Source organism: Centroberyx affinis, unplaced genomic scaffold (assembly GCF_046629955.1).
Source record: "Centroberyx affinis isolate AG114_WGS23_722 - 3 ecotype Tasmania unplaced genomic scaffold, CSIRO-AGI_Caff_v1 ptg000267l_1, whole genome shotgun sequence".
In the NCBI taxonomy this organism is placed as follows: domain Eukaryota; kingdom Metazoa; phylum Chordata; class Actinopteri; order Beryciformes; family Berycidae; genus Centroberyx; species Centroberyx affinis.
Genome location: NW_027278948.1, coordinates 125,414 through 138,977, shown reverse-complemented (window position 1 = coordinate 138,977; position 13,564 = coordinate 125,414). Strand labels below are relative to the sequence as shown.

Sequence of the window (13,564 nt, the reverse complement as noted above, 5' to 3'; positions counted from 1 at the left end):
CTAGAGTTGCTGAAAGAACAAATCCCATTGTTCATGTAATTCATGCAAAGCTGAGCGGCCAAACTGTTGTGTAGAGTAGCTGTTTTACTTTAAGGCAAATGACACAGACTGATCCAGAAACCACAATTTACTTACGGATTATGGTGAAGATTGAACTACAATATTTGTAGGGTTACTGACCTCAGCAAAAGAGACAGTATGTAATTCAAAGTTAAGTCAAGGTTAAATTCAGACAATAGGTAGTATATTTAATGAAATATATTTTGAGCTTAAGTAATAGTAATAGTAATATTTCCATTAAAGCAGTTTTCCATTGGCCGAATAGAGGAAACCCTGCCATCTTTGAGCCAGTTTTTCCACTGAAGATTGACGAGACATCAAGACAGACAGTGAATTATATACATAACTAAGAATGTATCCTCACTCATGCCACTTTTCCAGTGAACAATGCAAATCAGCTTGTTGAGCTCACGCTATCCCAGTTCTCTGCAGATGTGTTAGTATGGGAAGAGCAAATGCTTTGCATCAATACTGATTGAGTCTGACAATGCAAATATCCTCTCAAACTTCCCCTTGTTATGAGAGTTCTTCTCGAGGAACTGTTCATAGAGAGGACCACACAGGAGCAATGCACATGTATTTCACCCCTGTGTATCCATAATGTCGCTGTTATTGCTTTTTGTGAGTATCCTATGTCCATTTTGTTGTTTGTCAGCAGAGAGTGGTACACTGCATGTGTTCGCTCCTGGGGACATCATCATTGGTGGACTCTTCCCTATTCACTTAGAAGCTAATAGAACCATGCTGAATGGGGACGCCTCCTGCACTAAGTAAGTACACCCTGATAGAAATTAGTAGAAATTAGAATACCTCAAAACTCCAATTTTATTATTTCAATTTTATTAATTGAAGTATCGCACAGTCTTCTATTGATTGACCAAATCCACCATCCTTGGGCTTTAAAAAAAAACAACTTTCAAACCCCAATGGATAAACTCAAAAATACAAGGTGGTCAACCTAAAGCCAAATTTGCTTTTCTTAGCTCTTGAACGTATTTTGGAGATGCAAGGTTTTCACCAGACCATGACGATATATGAACAAGGGTAGTAGCAGTAACCTGAATAAGTTTAGGAACACCAACTGTCTTCTCTCAATCTATATAGGTATGATCTCCAAATGTTCCTACGGGCTCAAGTGATGATATTTGCCATCCAAGAAATAAACCAACGCACACCAAGGGTTCTACCCGACCTGACTCTTGGATATGACATCTACGACACTTGCGGAGACGTCACGTTTGCCATCAGAGCAACACTGGAGCTGCTGAAGGGCCAGTCAGATCCTCATAGCTGTTTTCTACCGAGAAACTTTAGCTCTGCTTTACCTGAACCACGTGCTAAAGTAGTGATTGGTGAGAGGTATTCAGAACTGTCAATAGTTGTTGCACGAATATTTGCTCTGTCATCACTTACCCAGGTATGTTTTCATCAATTATCTATTGATACTGTCCTTTTAACTACAGTTAATTATTTGTATGTCTGTACATAGTAAGAAGCTAATGGTTAGGTGAGGCTGAATAGATCATGACAGGATTCCTATCAAATTTAAGGTTGTGTAATATTTCCAAAGTAATAATAGAAATAAAATTCATAAGTATTCTCTCTTTGGATTACAATGCAAGAATGTGGCACCATTTCAACAAGATGATTTGCTCTTGTTTGCTAAACACAGATTAGTTATGGATCGACCAGCGAGCTGCTCAGTAGGAAGTTGAAGTTCCCTACTTTTCTGCGAACGGTTTCTAGTGATATAAAACAGACAATGGCCATTGCTAAGATGGTGGAGAAGCTCAAATGGGAAGTAGTGGCTGTTGTGGGAAGTGATGATGAATATGGCAAGTACGGCAGTGAAAAACTTATCGTCACCTTGAAGACAATGAAGGTATGCATTGACTTCAAGGAGATCCTGCCTGGTTACTTTTCCCGCAACGAGTCAAAAACCCGTACAAAGCTGGCTAAGCTGGTGAGATCGATCAAGGACTCCTCCGCTGAGGCCATCATCCTCTTCACTAAGGATTCCAACATTCATATCATCATGGAAGCAGCTATTCAGCAGAACCTCAACAGAACTTGGATTGCAAGTGATTCATGGTCCACCTCTTCAAAAATTATGGAGATACCAGGCATCCAGAAGGTTGGCCAGGTCTTCGGATTCATCTTTAAGGGGAACGAGGTCCCTGGTTGGAGAGATTATGTCATTTCATTGTTCAACGGAACTACCAATCCCCTTTTGCAACATCATTGGAATCAATATCCACCTTGCTCTAATCTCTCTGAGGAGAAAGACTGCTCATTAAACAACAGCCAAGATGGGTCCAAGCAATGTCTGGACCCAAGTTGTTTGGTGAATTACATTGACCAGGATGAATCGTACAGTATCTACTTAGCCGTCAAAGTAATTACTGAGGGTCTCAGAAGCTTGCTGAAGTGTGACAGCAGAAAGTGTGAACGTAATGCCGATTTTACAGCCTTTGAGGTAGGCTACAATAAATATATCTTGGTGATACATTGTGCAATAATATCACTTTCAACAAACAAAAATGAAATGGTGCCCTTAAGGGGACAAAAACAGTTCTATTTCTAGACTGCATAACTCTTACAGATCATGCCTGTTGTCATTTCACTGAATGTCCTAGTAACGCATTGATTTGCCCACACTTCAATATAGTTTTGTTATGTATGTCTCCACAGCTCCTTCAGGAAATCAAGAAAGTCAACTTCAGTGTGAACACCACACATATATCCTTTGATGCTAATGGTGACCCCAGTATAGGATATGACATTTTACAGTGGAACATGTCTGAATCAAAGGACCGCGTAAAAACCATTGGAGAGTATTGGCCATCTGGAAATATCACACTCCCAGATGATCTAACTTGGAAAATGGGCAATGTGACGGTGATGTCAAAATTTCAGTATATATTTGTTGCCAAATATCGAAAAATATAGAAATATCAATTCTTCTACTGATTCTGTTTTGTCCTTAAAGGTAACTGTTTTCAACTGCTCTAAAACGTGTGAACCAGGATATGAGTTAAAAATACAAAGGAAACACTGCTGCAAGCAATGTATTCAGTGTGGGGAGAGAGATTATTCTTCTGGAGCGGGTAAGTTTTATTACTAATCTCAAACATGATAACCATGTCTGTACACAGCTGAACAGTTTCCTTCCCAAATGAGATCCACTATCCACTGTTCTCTTCTAAAGTGATTGCCAGCATAAAAATACAACTCAGAATATCATTACACTTATGGAATAGGGGAGACCAGGGATGGTTGTAACACTTTTGGTTTTGGTAGTTGTTTGTACTAGATCTCTCTAACTTTGATACAATTACCCTGCTAGTGTTACCCACTACTGAGGTAACACTAGCTGGGGATGGATGCAACAGTAAGAAAATTTGCTGAAATTAGGAATTTTGTAGAATTGGAAGAATGTTTATATGTACTCAGTTTTTCAACAGAATACATTTTTTATTAAACTTTACTTACAATTACTGTTTTAAAAAAAAACAAAAAAACAACAACATTTCAGTATTTTTAAAACTTAAAAATCTCTCTTGTTAAATTTTCCACACAAACTTAAAATGTCTCTTCACTTCAACACAGTAAACAGTTCAACACAGTGTGTGTGTGTGTGTGTGTGTGTGTGTGTGTGTGTGTGTGTGTGTTTGTATGTGTGTGTGTGTGTGTGTGTGTGTGTGTGTGTGTGTGTGTGTGTGTGAATATCTGAGTTGACTGTTGTTTTGTTGTTGACTGTACCTGTAGTTGTAACAATTATGCAAACTATCTCCATTCCTGCCAGCCGTAAAAATTAAACATTTAAAAAAAAAAAAATTAAATATCTATCTACAGCACTAAGGGTGCTAACCAAAATATAAACTTGATCAGAGATTTTACTTTCCTATCTCAATATTGATCACACCATCGTAGCTCATTCCTGACTGGTAGTAAGTAACCCTGTGTTACAACCGTCCCTGGTCTCCCCTATTATTAAAGGTATAAGCCCAACTAAGGCCTATGATCATAAAACATGAAATATGACCTTATAAAAAAAAATATATAATAACAAAAGAAATATTTTACTGTCATTAAATGTTTTAACCCCTAACTCTCTCCTGTATGTATGTATGTATGTATGGACCAAATATGATGTTTCAGCTTACTTTATGTTTGTTTGTAGCATTAACAAATGCCTGATGACAGTTTGCATTCATTTGCAAGGATTGTGTTCTATGACAGTGATAAAATCCTGTGGTTTGGTATTTGCTCTTTTGCGGAAAGCAAAACAGTCTACAGTGACACACCAGGGATGCTCACACCACTCTTCTCACAGCAAACCCCATATAATCTTTTTTATAGTCTTAGAATCATATATTCATCTCCACCATTACTGTCTTCACTGAGTTAAAATTGCATTTCTTTGTTTCACTCCCATAGGTGTGGAATGTAAGCCTTGCAAAAACAATGAGTATTCATCTCCGCTGAGGGACAAGTGTTTGGAAAAAACTGTTGAATTCCTTCATTGGTCGGATCCTTTCGTTATCGTTTTGACCTCCTTTGAAATCTTGGGTATAGTTATGACCATTATGGTGGCCATTTTGTTTGCAATCCATCGTAGCACCCCCATTGTGAAGGCTGTCGGAGGTTACTTGTCTTTCTTGGAGCTGTTGTCCTTGCTGGCCTGCTTCTGCGTCACGTTTACGTTCATACTCAAGCCCACGGACGTGTCCTGTAAGGTAGGCCTGCCTGTCTTTGGCATGGCCTTCACCCTCTGCATCTCCTGCATTCTGGCCAACCTCCTCCAGATCTGCGTGGGCTTCAGCTTTGATCTGAATATGGGTGCTTGGCTGAAGAAGCTGAACCAGCCTGTGGCCGTGGTCGCCGTCATCTTTGGGATCCAGCTGGCCGTGTGTGTGCCGTGGTTGATCCATTGTCCCCCGTTCCCACACCGTGAGCCCTTGAACAAGACCATCCTGCTGCAGTGTAAAACAGGCTCCAAGGCGTTATTTGGTGCCATGTTAGGCTACAACAGTCTTTTGGCCTTCGCTTGTTTTGTGTTTGCATTCAAAGGGAAACGCTTGCCAGATCTGTATAAAAATGCGAGTTTCATCACCATCGGTATGTTGCTGTTTTTGGTCGTTTGGATCCTCTTCATCCCTATCTATATCAACAATCTTGGGAAATACGCACGGGCTATAGAAGCTGCTGCCATTATCGTTTCTAGCTACAGCATCCTCTGTTGTCACTTGGCCCCGAAGTGTTACATCATGGTGTTCAGGAAAGAGATTAATAATGAGCATGCCATCGCTGAGCACATCAGGAAGCATTATGAACAGAAAGGCATGCCTGTGATGAAATCATAGGCTGTATGTCTCTCTCAGACTAGTCTCAGACTGCTTGACTTTTTTAGAATTACAATGTCAGCAGACGTATGTATGTAGTGTTGTGCTATGTCTATCCCGTTATATTCAACTGTATGCAGTATGTTTGGCTTTGTTGTACATAGTTCAGAAATAAATTCCCCAAGGTCAATGTTGCATTAGCTGCTGCTAAGTTAACTAAACATAACTATATCTTCACTGATTTTTCTCTCTTTTTTTTAGAGAAATTTTAAAACCATTTTATACATAAGTACAAAAAACGTATAGTTGTGTGTTGGGGCTGTTTCCTATTTCTTTCAAAACACTTGTAATTCGAGACATATATTTTTAGATATTTTAGATTTTTTTGTGATACATTTTTTATTGATTCATCCATATGTGACTTTGTGACTTTGGCTGCTATCGTTCCCCTTCCCCATTCTCCCTTTCAGACTTCTTAAAAAAAATGTTGATTTACAAGTTTTGTGTATGTGACTGTCCAACTATCAATAGTACAACATTGTTTGGCCTGTTATCTATAAAACATCTTTAATACATTAATGAGAACATTACATAGTTAGGCAGGGTTAGTTAAGTAGTAAATGTATAACTGTAGTACATAGTCCATGGGAATAGATATCAGAAAAATATAATATATATATATATATATATAAAAAAACAAAAGGTATAATAATAGAAAGTATTTCATATACGTGCATATATACTGTATATATACACATACATATACACGCACTACACACACACACACATATATATATACACATTCTCTCTTGTATTGTAAATTTTAAAAACCATTTTATACATAAGTACGAAAAACATATGTCTGTGTGTTGGGGCTGGTATGGCAGATCTTGTATAAGTTAGGCAATGTAAGTTTCCTTTTTCTTTCATAACACTTCTAATTCGAGTCTAATGAAGTTCATATAATTTTAGAATTTTTGATCATAGCATCCTCCAGTAGGGTCTGCAGATACATAAGCTGTGATGATCTTATTGTATCTATGTAATAAACTACTATGCAAGCTTTGTTAGGAACGATACTGTAATATTTTCCATTTTAATGGCAGCATGTATTTGACACTTTGAGACTATGTTAGTTTGTAATTACTTGCATCTTATCAAAATAAAATGTTTTTTCAAAAATCAATTCTTTTTGCCTTCTCTTTGCTTGTGGATATGATCCATTACAATACATTGAAGTCCCCATCTCTTTGTTTTGTACTTTGCCCATAGAGGCATTGGATACAGAAAGCCTGCTAAACTGGAATGCACTTTAATAAACCTTGAAATTTAGTCAGTGGAGTGTTCGTTTTATGCAGTTTTGTGCCAATTTCTCAGAAACGAAAACTCCAGCAGGAAAACAGTATGAAATTCTCTAAAGTTGGGGTTTGATTTCTGATCAAATGATAGGCTTCTACAAATCCTGATTTTTTTCCTTGAATATCACCTAACCCAAAGCTATGATATAACCGGTTCCTTTAAAGCAGGTATGTGGGCTACTGATTCTGCCAGCTGGCCAGGTCTGACCAATGATATCCAACATGTAAATACTCTGATGAGATACTGAACATGTGCAAAACTGCAGTTATTTATCAACAATGCCCTCTAGTTCTGAATGCAGTAAGCCAACTGCCTTTTTACATGTTTGTTATGGTAAAGAAATGGATCACTACCATTTATGGGTTGTTGCAGATATTACTAACAAAATCAATTGTGTACTTAATGTGAATTACTGAATATGGAATATTTTTATAGGTACAAGTCAATATGAATCTACAGTATGTACTGTATGTTTAAAAGTATTTACTATAAAAAATAATACAAGGACAACTTTGAAAGGAGGTGGACTCATTATTTGGCATGTTATACAGCCCAGTTTTGGCCTCATGAAAAACCCATAAGGTCAGGAATGGACTTTAGAGATAAATCACATTGCAAAGACAGCCAAGGCAACAACTTTCAAAAACAGTTAGTATATGAATACTATTTCAGGGAGGGGATGCTTTTTTCTTCCTTTTTTTTGAGTGTTGATGCTGTGCAGGTAGGCGAATCCAAATGACCTTGCATGTGTCGGGAGCAGACTAAATGCGACTAGTTGTGGTTGGGAAAGCAATAAATTGCATCAATTCAGTAAAGCTAGAGCAGGCCATTTTTGTGTTTGGAAATTCATCCCCAACACAGCTGTCATTGATGAAGGTAGCCTGTTTTTAAGCAATACACTGTACTTATACAAAGCTATGAGGGTGTCACATTATCTGCCAATATCCCAGTGTTTCCTACTGCAAACACTAGATGGTGCAATGCTCATCATGTGGATGGCTGCCATCCACATGTATGTAAAGGAGAAAGTGCTACAAAAATAGTTATAGTAACTTATAGTTGTTTTATCAAATCCATATCTATATTGTTTTATCCATCATATATATATATATATCAATCATTCATTCAGTCGATTAAGTGTCAAATACACAAAATACCATTCAAAGATCTAGGCGGATCACAAGTTGGCTCTGCACCTAATGTTTTTATTTATTAAAAAAAAATACAAAACTTAAAAAAGTTTCCATAGGAAAGCATTATAAATGTGCAATCCCATCTCTTTCGTATCCATTTTAAAATGCATCATTAATCATTATTGCTCATTAATATCATGAACAGGCTTACTTCTTACTAAAACAGTTACATAACGTAAAAATAAACACAAAGAAGAGAAGAGGAGAGGGACAGTCTGCTTGTTGAGTCCCTGTAATTCATGTTAAGGGGTTCTGTACAGAAGTGGAGATCGTGGAAAAAGATAAATATACATGTAGCAGCCATTCCTGAGGAAATAAATCACACCTCATTGTGAGTCACTTGATAGGGGATGTGGATTCAGCTGTAACAGGGCTTCGGGGGAGAAGAGGTTTGATATTACACTAACCCCCAATTAGGAATCTTGGGTAAATTTGAATTAGTTACTACCTATGCTGTAAGGCAGCTGCAACAGTTACTATTCTGAGTGATATTACTAATTAACAGCATATGAGTAACCCTTCAAACCTTGGACTGGTGGTTGAATTTCCTAGGTTGATGGGAGAACTTAAGAGACGTAGGTAAGGTTTATTTTGCAGTGCAAGGTAGCAACTGTTTCTTTCCCCACACTGTTGTAGTTCAGTAAACAGATTCTACATGCGCCACACCAGTTCTTATAGTCAGCCCTCCCTAATCAGGGTGGGAAGGCTTCAGCAACGCGTCCAAGCCAACAGTTGCCCTGTAACAGTCTGCCTCGAACCCACAGAGACACTCAGAGAGCGATTCAGCCTCATTTCAGTGAGGGGAGGGTTGATCCCCAGCTTCCATACAGAACAGAGAAATGTGTGCAACGTGTCCCTCTCATTCTCCTGTCAAGTAACTGGCCTTTCAATGTTGCAAGTACATTTGTGAAGAAAAAGAAAACAAAAACAAAACAAGAACCTCCAAGTACAATTATTAATGACACAGGATGCTGGATCTGGGGAACGGTGCGGTGTTGTATGCATTTAAACCACATGGGTCTGGCAGGGCTTGGTGGGCATCTCCAAGCCGCTCTCTCGGCCACAGCAGGCAGGCACTCCGGCCAGGCAAGACTCCTCCGCAAGAGCTGGCATGCCCTGGGTACAGATCTGCTGGACATGTTTCCTAGAGAAGACAAACGCAGAAGACTTTAGATTTTGTAGAAAAACCAAGACGAACAACAACAGACATTTCTCCCCAGCAGCAAAAAGCATGCACATGGGGATGTGCATGCTATAAACGCCTATACTCACCAGGCGGGGCGGGACATGACGTAGTGAATGTCAGGTCTTTGGAAGCCGTTGAAGGTGGAGGAGGCGGCCACAGTGTAGGCACCCATGTTCTCGAACACCAGCCAGTCGCCCACCTGCAGGTCGGGCAGGCTGCACTGCTCGGCGATGCGGTCCAGGCCATCGCATGTTGGGCCCCAGATACTGCAGGGGTACATCACTTCATCTGGCTTTGGCTTCTGTTGGTGGTTAAAGGAAAAAGGTTGGCCATTAGCATGTATTTTAACATTCATTGATCCACTAGTAAAATGAGAAACTTTTTAGAATTTCAGGTGTCAGATTTAGCTTACCTTGTGCAAGACTGGCAGACAGTGAGCGTGGTCATAGAGTATACAGTTGAAGGAACCGTAGACTCCATCGTTGACGTAGTACATCAGGGTCCTGTCATTGGCCCCATCGTCTTCCTCTGTGTCAAAACCATAAACAATCCCGGTTACTTTTGAGAAATTTTACCAATGACAATTCCCATTTTTAGGGTAAACATTCCACCTCCCCCACCCCCTCTAAAATCACGGCTGTTACCGTCAGAGGCAGACTGCTCGTTCATGATGACCTTCTTCGCAATGATGTTGACCACCAGTGTGTAAGCAGAGGCCACATAGAAGCGGCCTGGCTCAGCAATGACCCTCACGCCAGATTCGACTGGGAAGTACTTGTCCAGGGCCGGGTTGATTACTGCCGTTATCTAGTAAAGAAGACAACCAGAGTCAGGTACCACACAACAAATCTTTATAATACACACTTGCTATTCAAGTGCTAAACCCGGTCTGTCTTATCCCAGTACTACTGATTCTCCAGCGTGTAGCTAAAATTAACCATGTAGGCATTGACAAAGCACGTACAGTTATGTTTTATTGAATCAAGAGGACAGAATAAGGGATACCTCTTCAAATTTGAGTTTGACATCATCTGAACCAGGGAATCCTCCTCCGATGTCCAGCAGGTTCATGTTGAAGCCCAGCTCATTCTAGAGGACACAAGATTAACACGACTTTACTTCCTGCTCTGAGTGAGAACCCATTTCCTCAGTGGAAACCTACATTAGGTCAGTCACTTCCATATGCATGTGTGTACTGCTCACCCCCATGTCGAAGACACAGCGGGCATCAGAGATTGCCTGGCTGTAGGTCTCTGGATCAGTGCAGCCGCTGCCAACGTGGAAGCTGACGCCAATCACATCCAGCCCCAGTTCCTTGGCCCGCTCCAGGAGGCCCCGGCATGCCTTGAGGGTGGCCCCAAACTTCACACTCAGACGACACACTGCCTTCGAGTCATCTGTGGCAATACGCAGCACCAGCCTAGACACAAAGTCGAATCTGAGTTAAAGGCATGCACCTTCAATAGGAGAAAAAAACAAACTAAAAACTCTGCTTCATGCATTCACATAGAGCATGAAAATGAAATGGGGCCATTGTGCTGCTGTGAAGGGGCTATTGCTTACTTGGCATTGTCATGACAGCGGGCCACCTTCATGAGTTCCACTTCACTGTCAAAGGTCATCATCTGGACCCCGTGGGCGGAGGCATACTTGATCTGAGAAACCTGCTTGCAGGGGTTGGCATAGATGATTCTGTTTGAATCCACTCCCAGAGACTGGACTAGCTGGATCTCCGTCTGGAGCGGGACAATTTAAACAACCAGGGAAAAAGAAAAACAAAAAACAAAGTGAGAATTGAAAAATTTTAAGAAATGGTTTAGAAGGCATTTTTTACTGTTGGTTTCTTTATGAGCACCAATAGATCTTATAAGTTGCGTTCAAACAGAGTCATTCCGTTGTCTATCAAGCTCTCTGAGACTCGACTGTAATAAAGGGCTATATAAATAAACAAGACTAGACTCTGGGTATGGTCAAGACGCACCTTGCTTGCACAGTCAAAGCCAGCTCCCAGGGAAGCCAGCGTCATAACCACAGCCCGGCTGTCGTTGCATTTGATGGCGTAGAAAGGAGTGATGCGAGGCAAGGCCCTTGCCCAGCGCAAGTGCTTCTTCAGCACGTCCCCCAAGTCACAGATGTAGAAGGCGTCCCGGTCATCCTGGAGAGAGGTGGGATAAACAGGGGATACATGAGCTTAACACAGAAAGCCCCATAACAAAAACGACATCCTTCAAGATAATGAAAACGTTCACACTTCTATCAAGCATCACATTTCCAATGGTGTAAATTGCTATGACGCAATTTCCTTTCAGTTGCATCCTGTGTACACTGATGACTTAACGGTTGCATCTGTGCCTTGCCCTAAACAAGCCAGTGCAACAGGCTTACCGTCATGGATGATTCATTGATCTTCTGCTCAACGATGTCCCGGGCAGAGAAGCCCTCCTCCAGGAAAGAGAATTCAAACTCGGCAGGAGTGGGAGTGTTCATGGTCGCAAGAAGGCCTTTTGATTGGTCCCTAGAAAAACTGGAAGAGAGAAAGGGTTGGGCATGGTGAGATAACAGTCAGCACTGTCTTTTGTGCCCTTGAATGCCTAAGGGAAAAGTGTAACGTGTCCTTCTCATTCATTTTCAGAGCATGGCACTTGGCTGAACAATTTTGTTACAGTATCTGCATGAAATGACATTGAAGTATTTTGCCAGGTCATAAAAAAACAGCTTGTGAGACACTTACTTGGATACGAAAGAGATGAAATTAGGTGTAGCTTTTATCAGGTGCAGAGCAGCCAAGGTGGCTCACCAGTGAAGTTGAACCCTTTCAGATAAGACTCAAGGCCGGGGCCTGCTGAGTAGCCAGTGTGTGCTTTCCTAGAGTGATTATTCTGTTAACAAGAGCAGAGGTTGCCAGGATTTAGACCTAAACATGCATATTTACTGAAGAAAACACATCACAAAACCTTGGCCAGAAAAGAACAGTCTTTCAGTACTGAGCTCAGGACCAACAAATTCTCAGGGCAAGTTTTGAGTCCAGGATTAAATTTTGGGTACATATGAATGAATGAAGGACGTTCTCGACTGAAACTGGCATGTGGCTTCCAGGACACCGACTCAGCTAGAAGTTATTGATTAGTCTACTAGCTCTGTTAATATTTACTTTAGATGGTGGAAATGAAGCCTAAGAAATGCGTAAGTAAGACAACAGATCAAGTAGCCATTCATGATTTGGTTCAGTCTCCATTTATTTAACTCAGTCATGACAACGTAATACCATATGAACAAGAATTCAAACGGTCCAGTGGGCAAGCCCCGCCCTGGTAAAATTTAGTCCAATAGGAAAAAAAAAGGTGCGTCTTCAGCTTAAGAAGAATGGCATGGAAAGAACCAATCGATGACTAACACAAATGACGCAAGACACAAATGACGCAATGACGTACACTTGCCGGTTCCGGTTGGAGCGCTGCCGATAATTCATTCATGCCATGCGGCGTCGATTTTAGCAGCTTCTAACGTATGTGATTTGTGTTATATTAGTTTGAAAGTTATCAATCATGCTGAAATGCCTTATCGTTGTCTAACGTTTGCTGGGTAAAGTTAGTTAACCCAAAGGAGACAATAACGGTAAAGTTACTACCCCTCTGTGACCAGCCACGTCGTATGCTAACGTGGGCTGTTAACGCTACGTAGCGTTACAGTTGAACGTTAGACTTTCCTTAAAGTAACCGTTATGTGAAACATAAATTCCCACTTCACCCACACATGCAACCCGCCATAAACGTTACTAAAATAGCCTGTTAGCCAGCCGACTAGCCAAAAGCACTAAAATGATGACGTTAACGTATGCCGTTAACGTTTGCCAGTTTAGGCAACTTGAAAGCTAACGGAAGTCGACATTATCAGGCCTACCTTAAAAAGCATTTACAAAGAGTTTGTCCATTAGACGAGAGTTCTGGGATAAAAAAAAATACAGTTCCCCTTCGTACTGGAGCGCACTTTGAGTTCGCCTGTCTGCCACGGCTGAAACTGAAGTGGAGGCTGATAAAGGACAGTCGACAGTATTTATAGAGATCTCGTTACCAAGGCAACGCAGCCAGCTGAAACCGGCCTCCCATCTACGCATGAACCGGTTTAGTCTTGTCACCCCAGTCCACATGGTGGGTAAAGACAGACAGAGACCGCTAGAAAAGTACTACACATACTGTACTGTCTGTTACTACAGCCAAGTTTCCTGACCTTACTGAGAAAAGTCCAGGGGAAATATATTTGCAGAGATAGATTTGCAGCAACCTTTGTCTCTTTGATGTAAAATTGCAGTATTATTTTGGCCACACTGTAAACTTGTTCTTTGCTGTGGAATATGTCAAACATTGTGTAAATGCTGAAAATGCTGCATGCATGCATACTCAATGCAGCAGTTTGATTCTACA

General features: G+C 40.7%; 2 protein-coding genes across 2 annotated transcripts; one reads left to right on the top strand and one right to left on the bottom strand.

Annotated features, from left to right (window-relative positions):
* The first annotated feature begins 625 nt into the window (after positions 1–625).
* On the top strand, positions 626–6,812 carry LOC139667604 (G-protein coupled receptor family C group 6 member A-like). The gene is made up of 7 exons (XM_071547098.1): positions 626–830; positions 1,165–1,346; positions 1,395–1,477; positions 1,733–2,536; positions 2,752–2,958; positions 3,050–3,167; positions 4,501–6,812. The coding sequence occupies exons 1-7, from the start codon at positions 661–663 to the stop codon at positions 5,424–5,426; spliced, it is 2,490 nt and encodes an 829-aa protein (XP_071403199.1). The 5' UTR covers positions 626–660; the 3' UTR covers positions 5,427–6,812.
* Positions 6,813–7,948: 1,136 nt separating this feature from the next.
* odc1 (ornithine decarboxylase 1) lies at positions 7,949–13,162 on the bottom strand. Its single transcript, XM_071547013.1, has 11 exons — positions 13,044–13,162; positions 11,875–12,022; positions 11,529–11,667; positions 11,125–11,298; positions 10,707–10,879; positions 10,347–10,563; positions 10,149–10,232; positions 9,788–9,950; positions 9,556–9,671; positions 9,230–9,444; positions 7,949–9,101 (listed from the first exon to the last, which is right to left on the bottom strand). The coding sequence occupies exons 3-11, from the start codon at positions 11,628–11,630 to the stop codon at positions 8,963–8,965; spliced, it is 1,383 nt and encodes a 460-aa protein (XP_071403114.1). The 5' UTR covers positions 11,631–11,667; positions 11,875–12,022; positions 13,044–13,162; the 3' UTR covers positions 7,949–8,962.
* Positions 13,163–13,564: the final 402 nt, after the last annotated feature.